At 40.9% G+C, this 23,261-nt stretch overlaps 1 protein-coding gene across 1 annotated transcript in view; it reads left to right on the top strand.

Annotated features, from left to right (window-relative positions):
• The window catches only part of ATF6 (activating transcription factor 6), a 180,196-nt gene that overhangs the window by 31,889 nt on the left and 125,046 nt on the right, over positions 1–23,261 (top strand). The window contains exons 7-8 of the mRNA XM_041003267.1: positions 660–863; positions 10,655–10,875. Coding sequence (XP_040859201.1) covers positions 660–863; positions 10,655–10,875 — 425 coding nt within the window. The remainder of the gene's footprint in view (positions 1–659; positions 864–10,654; positions 10,876–23,261) is intronic.

The raw sequence follows: 23,261 nt of genomic DNA, 5'->3' as shown, positions 1-23,261 counted from the left end.
AGTGACAGAAAAAGGGAGATAAAGAGATCTTCCATCACTGGTTCACTTTCACGATGGTTTCAATGGCCACAGTTGAGCCTGGCCAGGGTTGGGTCAGACTGTGATACTGTATTCTGGTCTGTCATATGAATGACAGGGGTTCAGTGGGGCCATTTTCCGCTGCTTTCCCAGGTGCATTAGCAGGGAGCTGCATTGGAAGCAGTGTATCTGGGACTTCAGCCAGTACTCTGACATGAGATTCTATTGTTGCAGGCTGTTGGTTAGCCTATTTCTCCAAAATGCCAGCCCTATAAGAGATAATGTAAAGTGGAGCGATTTTCAGATGTAACTTAAAGATGTTGTATGTGAAGGCCATTTAGCTTAATGTTAGTTTCATCATTAATTTCCAGGCTTCATTGAGTGGCTGTAGCTGTCATCATTGGTCAGTTCCTATGTCCCCTTTCTAATACAGCAGCTTGGCTAGAAAGGAAGATCCCAGATTAAAGATTTTTCCTTAGTCCATCTGGATTTTGAGTTGCTATTTCTGAACTCTGATTAAGGATGGCTACTCAGAGAATAACGTACAGGTAAAATGTGAGACAGGATCTGTTTTCTAGATTTTCTAGAGCTTGCTTAACTAATTTTAGATTGATTTGTGGTTGGTTTATTTTTCTCTCTAGAAAATGGACTGACTCCAAAGAAAAAAATTCAGATGAATTCAAAACCTTCAATTCAGCCCAAGCCTTTAATCCTTCCAGCAGCACCCAAGACTCAAACCAACTCCAGTGTTCCAGCAAAAACCATCATTATCCAGACACTACCAACACTTATGCCACTGGCAAAGCAGCAACCAATTATCAGCATACAACCTGCTCCCACGAAAGGTACTTGGTGGATATGAGGTGGTGTTTATCAGGAGGGCAGTAAGGCTTGTGCCATAGGACTTGTTTTAATTCAGGTGTTATTTTTGAGTGTTTAGAATAGTTAGGACTTTTCTGTGGGAATATCAGGGATGAATAGTAGCTATGTGGCTCCTGCCCTGACTGGGAGGTAGCCCTCCAGATCAGCTATAGCTGATGCTTCTTTTCATCTTACAGATGGAGTTATAAAAGCACTCATTTTGGACTTTTGTTTTTATATGACTGTGATGAGGTAGGAAATCTGGGAAGCATTCTTGATTCTATACTATTCAGTTTTTATTACTGATTTTTAAATTTATTTTTTAAAGATTTATTTATTTTTATTGAAAGTCATATTTACAGAAAGAGAGACAGAGAGAAAGATCTTCCATGTGCTGGTTCATTTCCCAAGTGGCTGCTACAGCTGAAGCTAAGCCATTCTGAAGCCAGGAGCCTCTTCTGGGTCTTCCACACATGAGTGCAGGGCCGCAAGGCATAGGGCCATCCTCGACTGCTTTCTCAGGCCACAGGCAGGGAGCTGGATGGGAAGGAAAATGGAGCAGCTGGGATATGACCTGGCACTTAAGTGGGATCCTGGAGCATGCAAGGCAAGGACTTTAGCCATTAAGCTACAGTGCTGGGCCCTCAAATGTGTTTTTAAGGAATGTTAGTATTAGAAGTAATAAAATCTATTTCAGGTAAAATAGGTATGTTTTATTAAAGAATAGAGCCAGGTTCTCAATCTCTGAGGATGCCACATGATTTAATATAGATGATGTTGAGCTGGACATTAGGTACCTTGAAGTGGACTTTCTACTGGGTATGAATTTGTGGTTCTGTACCTCAGCCACTAGAGGGCGTCCCAGGCTTGTTATTCTACAAGAAGTTTAGGTTAGGATTAAAATTCAAGATTGGAGAGTTGGCATATCATGGGACTCCTTGCAGATGGAGATCTCTTAGGATAGTCATCATCGTGTTCATACTGATAATGTGTCACATGATACAAACAGAACGTGTGCAGCTTTCTCTTCTTGCTTAGCTCACTGGCACTGTGTAGGACAAGGTGCTAATGAGGCCTGGGCCATAAATGAACACCAGTGTCACAGTTGCTTTTATGGGTGTATTTGCAGTAACTTTAGCATTTCCTGGTACTTTGCTAGCTTTTTTTTTCCCCCTGTTGTGTGTCCATCAGTAGTTGATGAAAAGAAAAACCAGAAGATTAAATGGATAAAATCAGGCAAAATTGTACTCCATCCATCAGGCCTTACCAACAGAACAGATGGAAACATACCTTCCCTCTCAGCATAATATCAAAACTGCCACATTTGCAATATAAAAAAATAGGAGACTTCTTGAAAGTTCTCCCATGTTCTATAAATGAATGTACGAATGTAAAGGACTCATGAAAACCTTGAAGGTGTGGTGAAAGGTTAGTGGCTGTTGATATGTGGGCTTTTCTAGGAATAGTTTCCTTAGCTTTCTTCTTTTCTATTTTAATTGTATTTTTAATATTATTTACATAGTTGAGAGGGATACATGCCCGTGTTGGGCTCTGATTAGGGTGGGGAAGTTTGAGATATGAAGGAAGGAGGGTGGGATAAATGTTTCTATTTTTATTTATTTTTTCTTTTTCTCCTGCATCTCAGTGATGGGAAAGGGTCAGCCACTCCCTGCTGACAAATTGCATCAGCCCCTGGGGTTGGGGAATGGTCCTTTGATAATGCCTTAGAGACCCTGATGTGGGGAGGAGTATCCCGTGGGTTTAACTTGAGTGGTTTTGATGGTTCTGACACATTGTCACTTACCTTGCTCGAGGCTTGAGAAAATCTTTCAAAGGTCTGTTGGTTGACAGAGTTCGCCTTAGCGCATGCGTAGACCCAGACACTGTCTGCAGGGCTCGGCCAGGAGAGTTGTCCAACCTGATCATTCCATCCTCTGATGAGGTGCTCGACATCCACTGCCAGCCTAGATGAATTGACTGTCACGTCCTCCTTGTGCATCTGTGTATGCTTTCCATTACATTTCCGTCAGCAGCTGAGGAGGCCTGTTCCCGATATGGGTACTCCAAGATTGAACAACACATCATGATTTTTCCCTGTGGCTGCATTTGAGTCCAGTGATCTAGTTGGGGAATATCCCAAGACACTTTGCCAGGGGTGACTTCAGACCTGACTCTTGTATGCACCAGCTAGTTCAGGGTCACCTGCACTAGTCAATGAACATACCAGTGGATGCAGCTGCCTGGGCAGTTCAATCCCCCAGCCCCATCTCTTATACGAATCAACAGGTGCTGCAGCCTAGCCAAACCCAGCCTGCCAAGAATCGGCCATTATGCACACCAGTAGGTGCTGTAGTCTAGTTGGGGAAAGCCCCAATAACCCAGCCAAGGCCTGCCCCCACCCTGAGTTTTGCATGTGTTGGCATGTGCTGCAGTCTAGCTCAGCACATCCTGCATTCAGTCTGGCTCATGTACACACCCATGGGTGCTCTACCCAACCCATCCCCAGATTCGGCACCTTTGGCCCTTTCCCCGAGCAGTCTAGGCCCTGGTGGTGACTTCCCCAGACTCCTTGGCTGTCATCAGGATTGCAGAAGGATTTGGGTCTCCCTAAAGGCTAAAATTTAAAAGAACCTTATTTTAGTTCTCATAAGTAACTAAAAACACAGTCATACAAAGTAAAAGTTTGACGTTAGAATGACTGGTGTGTGAAGGGGGCTGTATACCTGAGAATACGCTCCTTTCATACAGGCTGTTTGAATGACAGAAGATCTTGCCTGTTACAAGAAGACAAACTGTTCCTTTCTGAGCAGTTTATTGGTTTCAGAAACACGAATCACATGTTAGTTAGCACTTCAGTGTCTTTGCATGATCTGAAGACTGTACTGATTTTTTTTGAGCATGTGTTAATATGTGGCACTAAATCTTGTTTGTTTTTATAGCAAAGCCTAGAGAGAAGGTATTATTGTAACAGATTTGTGTATGTCTTTCATTTATTTGAGGATGGGGAGTGAGGAAGAAGGGAATATAGATAAAGCATCTTATAATTAATTGATGCCTGTAATAGTACTATTTGACCACTGAAAAAGAATTCTTATGGGATTAAATTCAAATTCTCTAAGTCAGAATTTTCTAACCTTTATAAAACGTTCTAAATTTATGATGTAACTTTTCCATTCTGATTTTTTGTAACATTTACGTTTTTAAAGATTTATTAAGTTTTATTTGAAAGGTACATTTGATATGGAGAGCATGAGAGATAAAGAAAGCCTGCCACTGAAATGTAGAGTCGGTGGTTTTTGCTGATGATTAAATGTGTGTTAGGAGAGCAGTACTGCAGTCGTTGGCTTAGCATCTGATAACAGGATGCTCACCAAGAGGGAAAACACTGGGGCAAGCACAACCCAGGGTGAATCAGGAGCATGGCTCAGCAGGTGTGTGTGTGTGTGTGTTTGTTTTCGATTTTTTAATTTGTATTTGAGAGGTAGATTTACAGAGAGAGAGGAGAAACAGAGATCTTCCATCCTCTGGTTCACTCTCCAAATGGCAGCAACTGCCAGAACTGGGCTGGTTCAAAGCCAGGAGCCAGAAGCTGTTTTTTTTTCAGGTTTGCCTTGTAGGTACAAGGACCCAAGAACTTGGGTGATCCTCCACTGCTTTCCCAGGCCACTAGCAGAGAGCTGGATGTGAAGTAGAGCAGCTGGGACACAAACCTGTTCCCTCTTGTGATGCTGGTGACATAGGCCAGCGGGTTAGCATGTGCTACCATACCAGCCCCTAGCCCAAGTCATTTTTATTTTTATTTTTTCCTCTAATTTGATTTTTGAAGAGGTTTAAATAGTTGATCAAGGTGGGAAGGATGGGGGTAGGGAAAAGTGGGTGTGATCATTGTTTCCAAATTTTCTACTTCGTTTTATTTCTGAGGGAAGGGAGGAGATAAGGGGTTGAACATGGCCAGCCTCCCAATCCGTAGTACCTAGGAATGGGGAAAGGCCTTCCAATATCAACCCAGGGTCCCGATGTAGTGCACCCTTCAAGTGGTTTTGATAGTTGTGAGGTGCTTTGGAATTTACCCAACCAAGGATGAGGAAACCATTCCAATGGCCTTTGGCTGGCATAGTCAACCTTACAGTTTCCACTCAACCAGATTTTTGCTGTCATTGTTTGGCTGGGGTAGTTGTCCAATTTGTTTTGTTCTCCTTCCTCTGCTATGGTACCAGGTGTCCTCTACAGGCCCCAGTGGGCTATAATATCCTCCATGTGCATCAGGACCTGCCATCCACTGCTCCATCTCTTCTACTGAGGAGGACCAGTTCTTGCAGGTAGACTCAAGGGCCCAGACCAGGTGACCTGGCCCTGCCAGACCCAGCACCCACCACACAGGTGGGCTCAAGGATCTGGACCAGGAGACCTGGACCCCACCAGACTCCCTGCCCTCAGGGCTCATGGACCTGGCACCAACACACTGGCAGACCCAAGGACCCAGACAAGGTGACCAAGTAAATTTTGAAAAGCATTTATTTGAGAAAGGGAGACAGTAAGTTTCCATCTGCTGTGTCATGCTCCAAATGATCACAATGGCTGGAGCTGAAACTGGGAGTGAGGAGCTCAATGCAAGTCTCCCATCTGAAGTGTGGCGGGATCCCAGTTACTTGAGCTTTTACCCCAGCCTCGCAGGGTCTTACTCAGGAAGAGCTGAAGACTATAGCTGCAGCAGAGCATTGAACTAAGGCATTCTAAGACTGAATGCAAATGTTTTAACTGATATGTTAATCACTGAGGCAAATACCCACCTCTGCCCAACTAATCTGATATTGTTCATTCATTTTTTTCCCCCTAGATTTTTTTGGCTCTCACTATTGTTCTAACCAGGGACAACATCTGGCCACTTCCGTATCTGAGTTCTGTATGTCCTTGAAAACTGTTGCAAGTAGTATAGGTGTAAGATGATGAATGCTTAGAATATTGGTAAAAATGGGGAACCAGAATGGATAGCAAAAATGCTATAAAAATATAAACTCATAGGATTTAGTAATTGGGTGGTATTAAAAGGGGATGAAAGAAGAGGTTTTTTTCTTTTTGCTTTTTTTTGAGAAGAAGATATCTGGTATGACTTCTGTATTTTTGTCTTGGGCTTTTTGGGTTGATGGTGGTGTAAATCATTGAAATGGGCGAGGGAGGTAAATTCATTTGTCCCAGATCATTTATTAAGAAAGTGGGAGCAGAAGTTCAGCCCATGTGTTCTGGCTCAGAGTCTGTATAATTCATCACTGTACATACTGCCTCTAAAAGAATGATGAGATGTGGTCCTGTTCTCAAACATTGTTTTTAATTTTGGGGTTACATTTACATAACCAGTTGTATAACAGTCACTGTGAGAACTAGTTAATAAATAATGCATGCAGTGCCCTTATGGAAGCAATTATTGTTATAAAGAAATGGGGATTAATAATAATAAATGGCATTTAAGCTTTTGTAATGTGCCACTCTTCCATGTGTTTAGGTACATGATATTACTTAATCCTTAAATAAACTCTGTGAGGATAGATGCTAATATTTCCCTTTTTAAAGAACATTTCCTTCTTTATTTGAAATATAGAGTTGTCGAGAGAGAGTGTAGGGAAGAGAGGGAGAGTGAGAAAAGAGAGAGAGAGAGACGAGGAGAGAGCTGTGAACTGGCCATGCTGAAGCAACAGCTTGGCACTCCGTCTAGGTGCCCCACATGGGTGGCAGGAGCCCAGGCACTTGGGCTGTTTGTCACAGCTTTCCCAGCAGGGAGCAAAGTGGAGGAGCAAGGATTCTAACCTGCATTCAAATGATGGAATGCTGGAATCGCAGGTGGCTTAACGGGCTGCACCACAACACTAACCCTTATCTCCATGTCACGGATGGGAGAAGAAGGCAAAGAGAAATTGTTTGCCCAGAGCCACACAACTATGCTACCTTAAACAAAGTAAGCATCCAATGAATGTTTGATACATGGCTTTGAAATTTTGAAGTTGAGAAGAAAGAACTGTCAGAACCGGTGAGTCATACATAGTCTATAGTCTGTAGCAGTCCAGCTGTGATCCATTAAGGGGGATTTGCTTGTGATGCCAAGGAGGATTTTGAGCATGCTGAGGTGGGTAAACAGCCTGTTGGTGTGTCCCTTTTATCTGTTTCCACCCTGAGAACAGTAGTAACCATGCTCAGCTGCCTCTGCGTTGTAGTTTGTGGTCTGACCCTTTAGCAGGTCACCAGGATGGATTTTCATTCCTTTACTTGAATTCATTGTAATAAAAATCTAGTTGCTGCCTCCATTCTTTCTTGAACTTGAATGTGCCTGAAATATTTAGAGAATCCTTGATTCAGATGCAAACTAATTTGACGATAGTTGTGGACTCGTAGATGAAAGGGCTGAGTGCACAGTATACAGAAAATGGAGGCAGCCGTGGCTCCTGGGACTCAAACCACATTTGGTACACAGACCTTGCCTTGGCGTTTCTCCGTTTCCTTCTCTCTGTATTCTGGTTACCTCAGCAAGGAGATGGTGGTGGCTAGAAAATACAGTATCAATTATGTTTCTTAATTCATGTTAAATATTATATAGCCATCTATATATGTTAATGCTTTAAGTCCGTAACTGGGGCTAGAATAAGGATTCATTCTTTGAAGAGATTATTCTTTCTTTTTAAAGATTTATTAATTTTTATTACAAACTCAGATATACAGAGAGTGGGAGAGACAGAGAGGAAGATCTTCCATCCATTTATTCACTCCCCAAGTGGCCACAACAGCTGGTGCTGACCTGATCCGAAGCCAGGAGCCAGAAACCTCCTTCAGGTCTCCCACGTGGGTGCAGGGTCCCAAAGCTTTGGGCCAGCCTCGACTGCTTTCCCAGGCCACAGGGAGCTGGATGGGAAGTGGAGCTGCCTGGATTAGAACTGCCATCCATATGGCATCCTGGCACATTCAAGGTGAGGACTTTAGCCACTAGGCCACCGTGGCAGGGCCCAGGATTATTCTTTATGTTTACCACCTCCTGTCTTTTATTTGGAATAGTTCCAAATTCATTGCACAGTGCTTCATTTTGGTGGACATTTTAATCATATATATTTTTTAAACTCAGAGGATGTAGATAGTTACTTCTTGTAATGCTCTTCCAAAAGTCTTGGTTTAAATCAGTGCTTCTCTGTCTGTAGCGAAAGGGTGGGGAATGTCCAGCCTGCACGCTATATAAGGCTCACAAAATCATTTGATTTGATTCTGCCAAGGCGATTGCAGGCAAGACTTGATATTAAATAAACTTATGGCAGGCTAGTCTTTAAGTTACCAATTTTGTATGCATCACGTATGTGTAAATGTTCAGATAGTCTTCAGCAGAATATAAAAGGTTTCCCACACCAACTGTGTAGACCATTGACCCTGGGGTAGAGGTGCTGGAAGTTGTAGCCTTATGGCATTTTGTAAGTTATCTGTAAATCCAAATTAGCATTTTATGTAAACCAAATAAATAATTTGTGTTCTTTTTAAAAATGTATTTAGTTGAAGGGAAGAGTCTCAGTCTCTCTCTCTCTGTCTCACACACACACACAGGTAGGGAAAGGGTCGGGGGAAGAGAGAGATCTTCTGTGTGCTGGTTCATGCCTGAAATGACTGAAATAGCCGGGTCCATAGGCTAGGAAATTTCTCCTAGTCTTCCACATAGGTGGCAGGACTCAAATTCTTGAATTAGGATTGTCCACTGCCTTTGCATGTGTGTTAGCAGAAAGTTGGGTTAGAAGCAGAGCAGCCAGGGTTCAGATTGACAACCTATTGGATGTTAGTGTCTCAAAAAAGCAGGTTAACCTTCTACACTCCAAGCTGCCCCCCAAACCACCCCCTAAGTCAGTAATAAATTCTTCATAACTTTCTCATCATATATTTTCTCCGTCTACAGAAATTGTAAGGGTAACCATCACTGTTTTGGATGGCCATGGGAGTTTCATTATTAAGGATGATAATTCAGAGTTGCAGTTACTTAAGTTTTTATATGATGTGTATGTGTATTCTTCATGCCTACTTGACCATAGTTTCTTATTAAGTATTATTAAAAAATAAATTTTTGATCTTATATTGTATGTGTATTATTTTTATCTGCACATTTGGCCTAAGCATGCTCATGTCTGTTCATGAATAATTTCCCCATTTTTTAATGTTTTTATTTTGCAAAAGAAAGTTAGTTCAAGGGAAATTAGCAATGTTTAATATTTATCCCAGGTAAATTATACAATTTATGATTCTACCAAGTGTATGACTTTATGTTTAGATCTGTAATCTTACTAATTTACTATTTTATCTAAGATTAAGTGCTATTAGTTAAGTGCTGCTGCTTTGTGTGCTTTTTGAGGCCGTCTGAAACAAAGAGTTTGATTGTCTAAAATGTGATCTTTTTTTAGCCAAGACAGATGTTCCTGAAAAACAGGTGTTCTAAAGTGTTATTTTGATTTTGAGTTTTCCCTGATCCTTTGAAATACTGAGCTGAAAGTTTTAATGGGTCATATTAAACTGTCTGAAAATGTAATACTTTTTTTTTCTTAAAGAAGAATTACAAATTTATGTGGAACTTCAGTTACTGGTGACTGTAGTGTCTTTATTTGGTTAAATAGTCCCAAACAGCTGTGGATATTATGCAAGGCTTTCAGCACCTTATAAAATTGACTAGCTCTAAAAGGAAAAACGTAGCAAACAAGTAAAATTGATTGGTACTATGAGTTGTTTAAGTTTTTGCTAGGTTAATGATACTGATTCTCTGTTAGCTTAAGTTTATTGATAAATGTATGAGCTGAGAAGTGATTTGGAGGCCATCTGTTTTTTTTTTTCCACCTTTGGTGGGAGTCTGGTATTATTTACAGAGCTCTTTAAATTACAGATTTACAGTTACTGAACTTGTTAGCTAAGCATCTATCTCAGATGATTTTGTGTGTGTGAGTTTGTGTTTGAACTCTTGCTCTTCCAATGTTACTGAGTCTCTATTTGTGTAGGTTAGTATTATGTGTATTTGTAAATTCTACCTATTTGAGATATGTTGTTTTTTGTGTTCAGTAGAAAAAATTTGCTTTTTAAGAATATGAAAAAAATCCCTTTGATACTCATTTCAGAAGTTAATACTTAAAGAAATTTGTATATAGACGTATCTTTGATAAGATGGTGATACATTGTGTTTTTTTTGAAAATTTTTAAAAGATTCATTTGTTTGAGACGGTAATATATTGTTAATGGCAACTTAACAGGAATGAGTTTAAATGGTTCCATTAATAGCACAACAAAGTTATCAAGAGTTAATGCTGCTGTTTATTTGAAAGGTGTTTGTTTATTTGAAAGTTAGAGATAGAGGAACACACACACACATGGAATCACATTGACAAAGAGGGGCAGGTTGCTGGGAGAGATGTCTTTTTGGTCTGCCTATTTGTAAGTGGCTGCAGTAGCTGAGGCTGGGTAAGGCTGAGCCTGTGAGCGTGGACCTTGTCCTTAGGCCATCTGCCTTTGGCCTCCCAGACACATCACCACCCCTGCAGAACTGAAAGTGGAGCAGGCAGGACTCAAACCAGTGCTCACATGGGATGCCAGCATCCAAGGCAGCTGCTTTAACTTACTGCGCCCCAGTGCTGAACTCTATCTTGCTCTGATTGGTGGTGTCTGATTCGTCAGTGTTGCTCTTACCTGTTAAATCTGCAGATGAGACCTTAATGTTCAACTGCTTCGGCCGCCGCAATAGTTACACATCCCCTGACTCCTTTGCTTTTTTCTGACGCAGGTCAGACTGTTCTGCTCTCTCAGCCTGCTGTGGTACAACTTCAGGCGCCTGGAGTTCTGCCCTCTGCTCAGCCAGTGCTTGCCGTCACTGGAGGAGCCACCCAGCTACCCAATCATGTGGTGAATGTGGTCCCGGCCCCTGTGGTGAATAGCTCTGTGAATGGAAAACTTTCCGTGACTAAACCTGTCCTACAGACTACTGCAAGAAGTATGGGTTCAGATGTAAGTTTGGAAAGTTACTGCTTTTTTAATGCCTGATTTCAAAACAAAACAGAACACCTTCTACCTTTTGTTGCTTTTTTTTTGAAGTTCATTAGATTGCATATTGCACGTTAAATTAGAGTATATTGAAATTGCATATCCAAGTTTTTGTGGACAACTAAGCACTTATTATGTTAATAGAATCTACTTGGAAAGAGTTTTAGTCTAAAGTTGTTTTACTAAAGTGAAGTATGCCTTCCTCTCATCACATTCCCCAAGTCTGCTTCCCCCAGTAATCCGCTGATATTTGTAGGTTCTTTAATGCTTTCTGATTGAGACGTTTTTTGCAAAATCTTCCCACTGCAATAAGAGTCTTCAGACTGCTGTCTAGGCAGGTTGCACGTCTAACTTCTCCCTTGGCTTTCTGAAGGATTTCCCCAGTACGTAATGACAAGTGGCTGTTCTCGGGCATTCTGTCAAACTGACCATTATTTAGTACTTTCTGCGCTTTGTGGGCCTTCACATTTTCTAGTATGCTAAAGAGATTTCTTGTAATTTATAAATCACATAGAGTTTACTATGGTCTGTCACTCCCTAAAGCCAGTTTTAACACTTGCCCACTAACTCTTGGTCTTACTTTCTTCTAAAAGTGATTCAGAATATCTTGTGTGTACAACAAACAGTGATTAAACATTGTCCTAAGTGAAAATTTTTAACACATCACTCTATAACATTGGGTTCTCTAAAATTATCATCTGGTAGGGGCAGTGTTGTGGCATAGCAAGGTAAGCTGCTGCTTCTGACACTGGCATCCTGAAGCAGAGTGCCTGCTGCAGCCTCTACCAGTCCACTTCCAGCTTCCCGATAATGTGCCTGGGAAGGTAGCTCAAGTGGTTGAGTCTGTGCCACCCACATGGGAGAACTGGGTTGAGCTCTTAACTTACCCAGACCTGGCTGTTGTGGCTGTTTTGGGGGGAATGAACCAGAAGTGTCATCTCTCTCTCTCTTTCTCATTCCTCTCCCTACACCCTCCTATTCCCTACTCCTTTTCAACTAAATAACTATCTTCTAAAAAATAAAATTCTGGTTGGGAAAGCAAATTTACATGTTTTCTTTAAATTTGTCTTTAATTTTTCTCTATTTGAAGGACAGAGTGATAGAGGGAGGGAAGGAGGGGGAAAGAGAGAGATTGATTGAATGAATGAATGAGTGCTTCCATGCTCTTGTTTACTCCTGAAGTGCCCTGATAACTAGGGCTGGGACAGGCCAAACAGGATCCTAGAACTCAGTCTGGATTTCCCGTGTGGATGGTAGACATCCAAGGACTTCCGTCATTCCCCCCTAGGGTGTGCATTCTCAGGAAGTTGGAATTGAAAGTAGGACCCTAACACAAGCACTCAGTTATGGCACGCAGGCATCCCAAGTTACATCTTAACCCCTGCACTGGATGTTCACCTCTTCTCTAAAGTAAGAAATGGATATTACTATTACTATTGCTGAATTTTATAAAGCCTTTGAGTTATGCAAGGTTTGTTATCCAGAACACTGGATTGCCTACGAGAATTTGTTAGCCAACATCAGTGACCCATTTAGTTATGAATTTGCTCTACAATTACATAAATTCAATCCAGTAATTTCAGTCAGAAATATTGTAAAGATTCATAACAAACAATATTATCTAATGAAAGAACATACAAATTCTCGACTAACAGTCTTATTGTTTATATAGGTTTTATATTGGCCGAGTCCTGGGTCTTGCAGGCATCTGAAGAGAGAATAAAAATTAAAAAAAAAAAAAATCATGCTAGATAGAAACTCTGCCTGAGTGTCTTTCTCTTTACCTCTCAAAAACAAAAGTTGTACAATGAGCAAGACGAGTATATGCTTCACAGAAGACTCAGAAAGTTAAGAATGTGGAGAGACTTTTTAAAAGATTCATTTACCTATTTATTTGAAAGGCGTGTATACAGAGAGAGATATCTTCCATCTGTTGGTTCACTCTCCAAATGGCCAGTACAGCTGGAGCTGAGCTGATCCAAAGCCAGGAGCCAGGAGTCTCCTCCAGATCTCCCACATGGATACAGGGGCCCAAGGACTTAAGCCATTCTCCACTGGTTTCCCAGGTCATAAGCAGAGAGCTGGATTAGAAAAGGAGCAGCCGCGACATGAACAGGCATCCATATAAGATACCAACATTGCAGCTGGAGGATTAGTGAGTACTGTCACTGTGCTGGCCCCAATGAGAGGATTTTTTTTAATGATGCCTTTACATATTCTTTTAATGATCTTAATTTAAGAACTTTAATACTTTGAATGACATTCCCAAAGGAAGCCAGCAACAGAAAATATTAGAAGTTGCTTTTGGGTAATAAAAGGACATTTACAATATTTTAGTGAACTGTTTTAGACCTGAGAAAAGATAAAAGATTAAATAGAACTTTAAAAATATATAGGTCGGGTCTGGCATGATGGTTCAGTGGCTAAATCCTCACCTTGCACACGCTGGGATCCCATATGAGTGCTGTTTCATGTTCTGGATATTCCACTTTCCATGAGGCTCCCTGCTTGTGGCCTGCGAAAGCAGTCGAGGATGGCCCAAAGCCTTGGGATCCTGCACCTGTGTGGGAGACCTGGAGGAAGCTTCTGGCTCCTGGCTTTGGATTGGCTTAGTTTTGGCCATTGTGACTGCTTAGGAAGTGAACCAATGGATAGAAGATCTTTCTCTCCTTCTCTATGTAAAATCTTTCAATAAAAATAAATAAAATATTTTAAAAAAGACTATTTTTATTGGAAAAGCTAGGATGGGAGAGTGTCTAGAAACCATATCAAACAGGGGTGTTCTACTTTTTAATTTTAATTTTTAAAAAATTTTAATTAAAAAAATTTTAATCTATGAAATCCTTCTCAGTCATAAAAAAGAATGGAATTCTACCATTTGCAACAAAATGATCCCAGATAGAGACCATTACGCTCAGTGAAATAAGTCAATCTGAAAAAGGCAAATGTTGTGTATTCTCTCTGATATAAGGTAACATTCATGCAAAATGCAAGCTCAGTAGATGGAGAGGTAAGCATGCATATACACGGTTATCTAGAGGCACTGTGTAATAGAGACTGTCACATCCAGATGTGAGGATACAATGCAGTATGCATCTCTACTTCCAAATCCAAGATGGACTTCAATGAAACTGTTAAATACATCTTGAAAATAGGATACTAGGCTTTCTGCCATTGTCCTACAATGTTGGGATACACTTAAATATCAGGATGATGGACTTATGATGGTTTTTAAAGGACTCTATTATTGTAATAATATAGGGGAAAACTGGGAGGGGGAAGAGAATTGAGGAGGGAAAATTGAGAATTGGGAGGGGAAATCCCAGAACCTATGGACCTGCATCATGAAATAAACTTTTTAAAAAAGCATGCCCCGAGGGCCCAACATAGTAGCCTAGTGGCTAAAGTCCTTGCCTTGCACATGCTGGGATCCCTTATGGATGCCAGTTCATGTTCTGGCTGCCCTGCTTCCCATTCAGCTCCCTGCTTGTGGCCTGGGAAAACAGTCAAGGGCGGCCCAAAGCTTTGGGACCCTGCACCCGTGTGGGAGACCCAGAAGAAACTCCTGGCTCCTGGCTTCGGATCAGCTCAGCTCTGGCTGTTGCAGCCAGTTGAGGGGGTGAATCATCAGATGGAAGATCTTCCTCTCTATCTTTCCTTCTCCCTAAATATCTGACTTCCCAATAAAAATAAATCTTTTTTAAACAGCATGCTCCCTACCTCCCAAAATATTTATTTTTATTTATTTGAAAGGCAGGGTTAGAGAGAAAGAGAGGGAGACATACACACACTGAGAAAATGTTCCATCTTCTGGTTTACCTCCCAAATGACCACAACAGCTGGGGCTGGGCCATGCTACAGCCAGGAGCCAGGAGCTTTATCCGGATCTCCTGTGTAGGTGCAGGGGCCCAAGGACTTGGGTTATATTTTGCTTGCTCTCACAGGCATGTTATTAGCAGGGAATTGGATTGGAAGTGGAGCAGCCAGGACATGAGCTGGTTGTTCTATGATGTGCCAGCATTGCAGGTGGTGGCTTTACCTGCTATGTGACTACACTGGCCCCAGGAGTGGTTTTTAAGGTGTGCTAGACTAAAGAAGAGAAGGCTGAAAAGCCCAGGAGCCATCTTCAGGGAGAGGACCATTGTCATTTGCAAAATCACAGAACTGTTGCAAGTCATTCTAGAAGACTTATCTGTAACAGGTGCAAGTGAGTTGTAGAAAGGTCTCTTCTATTCCTAAATGTTTGGATACAGTCATTGTATTTAGAAACCAAAGGATGCCTTTCCTTCTTTTACAATTAATGCTGAAAAGAGTATCTTAATATTGACAATCATTGTATGCCTCTGATCCTTTCTATAATCTCGACATATTTTAGTTGATTACAAATTGATCTGTCATAAAGACATGTTTTATTGATTTGTTAGTGTGAAAGAACATTTCTACTCTGCTTTTGCACTCTTAAAGGGTCTATACATTTGGAGCGTAATTTACTGACAAAGTCTCAGTTAATATTGTGTGAAATGAGAACATACATAACCAGCAAATGCTAGTTTTTGTTTTTAGCACAATGTGTTAGCTGGTTAGTCTATTACCTGTCAAAATTTAGAGTTGACAGTATTAGAAGTATTGTAGTTCTGTATTTTTAATGTAAGAGACATAAAGATTATCAGAATAATTTTCCAGTCAACCTGCATTGAGGTTTCTGTGTTTATTTTTTCTTGGCCAGCACATCAGAGACTGAGCCAAGAACGAGTTTCCAGTATGAATTTTTTGGTTGAGGTTTTGACTGAATATTTCAAATAAAGAAGCATCAGTCTGTCCTATTATCAGCTGGCCAATCCACTCAGGAACCCAGCATAATGTGTTCCAGAAGGAGCTATGGAAGAGAACTTTGATCTGCTTGTATAGTCTGCAATAGTAACTTGGTTGACCTCAACAGTGCACGTGTTTGTTAAATTCAAGTCCTGTTAAATTAGGGTAGATTTCAACCAGAATAAATTCTTAATCTAAAATTGAGCCTAAAAGACGGTTTCTTCATCAGGCACCTTTTCTGCATTGAAGTCAAGCATGTTGAGAAAGTTATAATTCAGAAAAAAAAAAGTTCTCCCTCTTTTGTGGTTTTGTATTGCTGACATGGTTCCTTCCCCCTACCTTTTGTTTGGCTGGCTTCGTTCTCCAGAGGCCTGCTGCTGCCCTAAGTAGCGTTTTTAGCATACCATATTCTGCAAACTGCATGAAGTGCCACATTTTCTGTTATGAAACAGTTTGTCTGGTTCAAATTATAATCTCACTCTTCCTGCCTTTCAGCTGGTAAATCTGTTTTGTTTAACTCCTGGAAACCTCACCTAAATTTTCAAGAAATATGGTTTGTTTTTGGCTCTGATCCTGGTGGAAAAAGTGAACGTGGTCTCTCATCTCAGGTCGAAATTCTCTGTGAAGTTTTCTAAATAAATGGCAAAGTCGGAGCTACAGAGTTGACTTCATAGGAGAACATGCTTATCTTTCTTTAAAGGGCGACTGAACATTGCCAGATGTGAAACCAATGTCTTGAGAACAAGACGGCATTGCACTCACTACTTCCACCTACTTACCATAATTCTGTAAAGTTCATGAAATAAACATTGCTTCATTGACTTTAAGTTTATGGAATTACATTGTTTGGACTGTTAGGATAATAAGTGAGGGAGGGAAATGGTTAAAACAAATTCTGTATCCTCAACAGTGAGCCAGGGTAGAGCAAAGCCTCTTGATGGAAACCAGTAAGTGGAAACAATGGAGATAAAGTGATAATGAACTAGCACAGATGTAGGAATATCCTCAAGATGAGAGAATTGTTAAGGGCTGCAGCTCTTACTTCCAGGAGGCTCCAGGTCTTCCAAGTCCTCTTTCACCTTGTACCAACCCCCCCCCCCCTTTTTTTTTAAATCCTCTGGTTAGAGACCTTGATCCTTTTTTGCTCTAGAAGACTGCTCTGGGTTTCCAGAACCATCATGAGAAACGGTTCTAGAAGGAATCCATTTCCACTGGCTTTCAGGTTTTCAGAAATGATGTGAAAGGGATCCCTCTGGCATTCCAAGTTCCAGCTTTATACTTTGGTTTTCTAGAAATGGTGATCAACTATTCAGTTAGAGATTTCAGATATCACTGTATTTAACATAGTAGTGATGTGATGTGGCTCAGATGTGCACACAGTGCCTCTTGCAGTGGAGGAACTTGAACTTGAGACATATGCCCTCCTTTTTTCCCTTTAAATATTTATTTTATTTATTTGAGAGGCAGAATTAGAATGAAGGAGAAAGATTGAGAGAAAGATAGAGGTCTTCCATATGCTGGTTCATTTTTCAGATGGCCAAAACAGCTGGGGCTGGGTCAGGCTGAAGCCAGGAGCCAGAAGCTTTAACTGTGTCTTCTACACGGTCCAAGGACCCAAGCACATGGGTCATCTTCTGCCGCTTTTCTCAGGCACATTAGCAGGGAGCAAAATTGAAAGTGGAGCAGCAGGATTGGAACAGATGCCCACATGGGATGCTGGCATTGCAGATGGCAGCTTAACTTGTTTGACCACTACACAGATCCTGACATCTGCCGTTTTTAAGGCAAATAGTAAGCAAGCCTCCTTGTTGTTCAAAGGGACCTTTAATCTCAGCCATCAAGATTGCTAACCTTGAGAAGTAGCCTGGATAGAGTTATCAGGACCACATACCCAGGAGAACTTGAGAAGAAAATGAGCCTATAATAATCCATTTGCAATGAGAAGCAACTTAGATAAATGGAGAGTGCCCATGTTCTATTACAGCAACAACAAAAAGTTGTAACAACAGTTACAAACAACAACAAAACTTTTGTAAACACAGTTAAGCTTATCTGCAATATCTTCTATTAGGTCAAAATGTGAGCCCAATCTTAAATTATGTTACTAGCACAGATCTAATCAGATGATGAAGAGACACTTTTAGTGACTAAATTCTTCAGTAACAAAGACACTGAAATCTTATTTATTTTAGCTGAAAAACAGAGACAGCCATCAGAACAAATGCAGTAAGAAGGATGTGGAGATCTGAAAAGCTATCCAGATTTTAGTGAAAAATCACTTCTGTGTTGACTGGTTCTTGGCTTTGCTGCTACCAAAGGACTCCTAGCAAATAAAATAAAAACACAGTTTGTTAAAATATTTGCAGTATTTTTTTTTTTAGATGGAGGAATGGGACTTTTAAAATTTATCTTGAGAAAAGATTTTGGCAGTTAAATTTCGTTTGTGGTTACGGTAACTTTGGAAAATGAATATCCTTTCCTCCTCCTGATGTGTCACATTAGGATACATTTACATTATAGAAACTTCAGCATTCTTCTGTATTTTTTAGTTTGCCATCTTGACAAAGCTGATAAGATTTTTGTTTATTTAATTGGAAAGGCAGATATATAGAAAGAGATAGAAAAAGATCTTCCTTCTGCTGGTTCAATCCCCAAATGGCCTCAAAGGCTGGAGCTGAGCCAATCAGAAGCCAGGAGCCAGGAGCTTCTTCTGGGTCTTTCATATTAGGGCAGGATCCCAGGGCTTTGGGCTATCCTCTACTGTTCTCCCAGGTCACAAGCAGGGAGCTGGATGGGAAGTGGAGCAGCTAGGACATGAACGGCATCTGAATGGGATCCTAGTGCTTAGAGGTGAAAGATTAGTTAGTTTGGCCATTGCATCAGCCCCTAAAACTATTTTAAAGGACACAGATGTGTATCTTAACAAATAATCAGATAGTTCTCTTTCTCTTTTTTTCTGATTATCATCCCTGCATCCTTTCACTAGGAACTTACGAGGAAGCTGGTTCTTCCATACCCTCAGGGGTTCCTAGCCAAGTGGTTCTTCTGTCCAGAAGTAGTCACTATTACTAGTTTTCTTTACAACTTTCCCAAGGCAGGCTCTTATAGTATCTGCACTGGTGGTTTTACTTACTGACATTTTATAGAAGTGGTAATGTGCTAAACATCCTTTCGTGAACTTGTTTTGCCACTTAATTCACCTTAGAAATGCTCTACATAAGTATACAAAAAGTCTTCTCATTTTAATATCTGCTTGATAGTTATAACATTTTTGTTCATAAACATTCCTTTCTTGAATGAATTGATACTTAGTTTGTTCATGTGCAAGTTTACTATCAGAGAAATTCTTAGAATTGACATTGATGGTTAGAAGGTAGGAACTTGTTTAAGATTTATGGATTTTACCAAATAGTCCTTCATTGGAATATTTCAGATTTATTCTTTTACTTTTGATTGCATCAGAGTGTCAGTTACAGAGCTTACTGTTTTCGCATTTATTCAGATTTGAAAGGCAGAGTTATAGAGAAGAGAGAGAATATCTTCCATCTACTGGCCTACTCTCGATATGGTCAAAACACATAGGACTGGGCTTGGTTGAAGCCATGAGCCAGGAACTCCGTCTGAGTCTCCACCTGGGCAGCAGGAGGGTTTACCCACTTGGTTTATCCTCCATTATCTTTCCAGGTTCATTAGCAGGATACTGATCAGTCAATGCCAGCAGCAAGTGTGTGTGAATGGGGTTCATGGATAGGTTTCAGTGTTTCCTTAGACAATATCTGTTCATTCATTCATTTTCTTACATAGCTGCAATACTTTGTGCTATGTGCGCTTTTATGTTGCCTCTCTCTCTAATTTTGTAGCTTCCCATTAGGATAAAATTCAAATGCCGTAAGAATCACTTCAGAGTACACTGTGTGGCTTTTAGTATATTCATGGAGTTGGAAATTGCCACTGCTATGTAATCCCCCAAGATTTTAATCACTCTAAAAAATATCACACTGGCAGTTGTTCCTGAATTTCTCCCTCCTCTCAGATCCTGGCAATCACTAACCTACTTTCTGTTTATTCTGTATTCCTTCTTCTAGACATTTTATATCAGTAGAGTCATATAGTGTATGACTTTTTATATATAGTTTCTTTCACTTAGCATAATGATTTTCAAGGTCCAATCATACGAAGCATGTACCAGCACTTATTCCCTTTTTTTAAAACATTTATAGAGTTATTCATTTTTATTGGAAAGGCAGATTTACAGAGAGAGAAGGAGAGGAAAAGACCTTCCAACCACTGGTTTACTCCCCAAATGGCTACAACAGCCAAAGCTGAGCCAATCCAAAGCCAGGAACCAGGAGTTTCTTCTGGGTCTCCCACGTGGGTGTAGGGTCGCAGGGCTTTGTGCCATGCTCTACTGGTTTCCCAGGCCACATGCCTCAAGCAGGGAGCTGGATGGTAGGTGGAGGGGGCAACCTTGGGCACAAACTAGCACCCATAGGAATCCTGGTGTTTGCAAGGCAAGGATTTAGGCGCTGAGCCATTGCACCAGTCCTGCTTATTCCCTTCTGTCGCCACATAACTGCGTGGTTTAGCACATTTTGCATAATCCATCCGTTGAGTAATAGACATTTTGTTTATTAGTTTCTATGTTTGATTATTGTGACTAATGCTGTTTTGAACATTCATGTGCATATTTTTGTAATCTCTTTAAAACCGTATTTAAATAAATAAGGAATATATTAAGTAAAAAATGAAAGTAAAGAATATTTGTAAAAGATTTGTTTATTTCAAAGAGTTATAGAGAGAGGGTGAGACTGACAGAGAGTTCTGACTTCTAGTTCACTCTCCAGATAGTCACAATGGCCAAGGCTGAACCACGCTGAAGCCAGGGACTTCTTCCAGTTCTCCTGTTTGAGTGGCAGGGGTCCAAACAGTTGGGCCATATCCTGCTGCTTTTCCCAGACGTATTAGCAGGGAGCAGGATTGAAAATGGAGCAGCTGGGACTTGAAGTGGTGCCCATGTGGGATGCCAGCAACTCAGGTGGTAACATTAGCTGATATACCGCAAAAGTAGCCCCAATTACCCATATTTCTAAATCAGTGATTAAAAATGTCCAAACTGGGCCCAGCTCAATGGCTCAGTTGGCTGATCCTCCCCCTTAAGCACCAGGATCCCATATGGATGCCGCTTCATGTACCAGCTGGTTCATTTCCCATCCAGCTCCCTGGTTGTGGCCTGAGAAAGCAGCAAAGGATGGTCCAAAACCTTGGGACATTTCAGTCTACACAGGAGACCTGGAAGAAGTCCCTGGCTCCTGGCTTCAGATCAGCTGAGGTCTGGCCAGTGCAACCACTTGTGGCAGTGACCCAGAAGATCTCCCTGTCTCTTCTCTCTATAGATCTGCCTTTCCAATAAAAATAAATAAATCTTTTTTAAAAGTCTGAATTAATGAATAAACTACATGAATAGGTAATTCACAAAGCAGAATAATTAAGTTTAAAGTCAAAGTATCAATGGCAATATATTCTTGAATAGTGTATTTTTTAAAAAATGAAGATTGTTGTTTTATTGTATTTATTTTTTTATTATATTTTTGACAATCTTTACATAGTTAATTAGGGCAAAAAGGTTCAAGGCCTATAGAAAAGTGGGTAAGACTATTATTTTTTCCATATTGTTTCCTTCATGTTTAAAGGGGGGTATTAAGAGAGAAGGCCCACCCAATTTCCCACCCTCCCCAGATCCCGGATGTAGGGCATGCTCCGATGTTCTTGCTCAAGTGGTTTTGATAGTTCACCAGTTATGAATCGCTGCCAATCTTGCCACTCCAAGTACTATGAAGTCTTTGAAGAATCCACTGATTGACATAGTCCATCATAGAGTCCCTGTTTGCCCCGTATTTCACTGCCAACATATAGCTGAGATGGTTGATTGACCTGTTCTGTCTTCTCTCTTTTCTTGGTTAGGGTTCTGAGTCCAGCATTTCAATTAAGGAGATCCCCAAAGAAACTTTGTCTGAGGTGTTTTCAGACCAGATTCTTGTATGTACTAGCAAGCACAGGGCCCGGCACAGTCCATCACCCGGATCAGCTGGTGGTTGCAATTGCTGGGTTGGTTCTGTTTTCACTTCCGACTTCCACTGGAACCAGTGGGTGTTGCAGTCCAGCCTGGTTCTGCCAGGCCCTCTTATAAACCAGTGGGAGCTGCAGCCTAGTTGGAGTGATCCACAATAACCCCCACCAGGCCTGCCCCCTACCCTGGTTTGCTAGTATGTGTAGCAGTAGTCCAGTCTGTCCCACACCCCATTCAGGTCTCGTACATATCAGTGGGTATTAAAGTTTTGTTCCATCTAACCAGCTCCACTATGCAGCCTACAAAGATGCTGTTCGGTGTCTGTCTAGCCACCCCAGCCCCTGTCCTAGATTTCATGCCCTCCTGTGGAAGTGGTAACCCAAGAGGGAGGAGCTCACTATTTCCCTCCCAGGCCTCTCCCACTCCTGTATTATGCACTCTCCAGGTGGTTCTGTGGTTTGGCTTGACAGAATTAGGTCCCAGTGCCAGCTTCTGCCAGCTGATGCTGTGGCTAAGCCCAAACAACCCTCACCCACTCTAATTTTGTTTGCACCAGTAGGAATAATCAGCCCAGCCTGGCTTTTCCCTGATCTAATCCACATGAGGCGCACAAGTGTTGTAGCCCTGCTTAGTGTTGTTTTACAAGTCGTTAGTAGAAACTGGTTGCAATGGTTACAGAATGAGACTGAAGGACTGAAAGTGCCTATTAAATTTTTCTGTCTCTTATTTTCCTTGATTATGATTTCAAATGGAAAGTATCATACCTTTCTCATGTCTCCCCACTGCTATGCCCTGCAGCCATGGTATTAAACATTGTGTTTGCTTATGATTTCAAATTCTGTAGAAGTTGCATAAGCCAAAATACCATAGAGAGCACCACGGACTCTTCAGTAGATTTCCCTGTTAACATTTTACCCCATTGATCTGCTTGTTGTCTTTCCACCTACACACACACACACACACACACACACACAATTTTTTGAACTATTTTCGAGTAGGTTACATATCTCATAGCCCTTTACTCCTAAATATTTCAGTGTGAAATTTCTGAGAATAATGTTAATCTCTTACATAGCCACAACACTGGTCAGCTTCTTCAGGTCATATTGACAGAATACGTCAATCAGCTGTTGGTATTACGGTGTTGTCAGTTGGTCTAATTCCATCTTTATTGAATTTTCCTCCTTTGATGTGCAGTCAGATATAATACTTGGTAATTGTGTCTCTTTAGCTTCCTTTAATGTGAAACATTTCAGAGCCCTTTTGTCTATTCTTTTCAAATATAGTTTTGGTAAAGGATCTGTAAAAATTATCTGTATTGGGCTGTAGGCCCTTTGTTTTTCACATAGTTGTATTTGGTTCTTAGAAAATCCTCATGAAGAGGGCAGTATTTATTCAGGCTTTTAGCATGGAAAGGATGGGTGAAGGGTGATGTTAAGGTCTTATTGCAATGAAAGCTACTATTGATAAT

Source organism: Ochotona curzoniae, unplaced genomic scaffold (genome assembly GCF_017591425.1).
Source record: "Ochotona curzoniae isolate NIBS_2020 unplaced genomic scaffold, NIBS_Ocur_1.0 scaffold_2683, whole genome shotgun sequence".
NCBI classification, from domain to species: domain Eukaryota; kingdom Metazoa; phylum Chordata; class Mammalia; order Lagomorpha; family Ochotonidae; genus Ochotona; species Ochotona curzoniae.
This window is presented reverse-complemented; position numbering and strand designations above follow the sequence as displayed.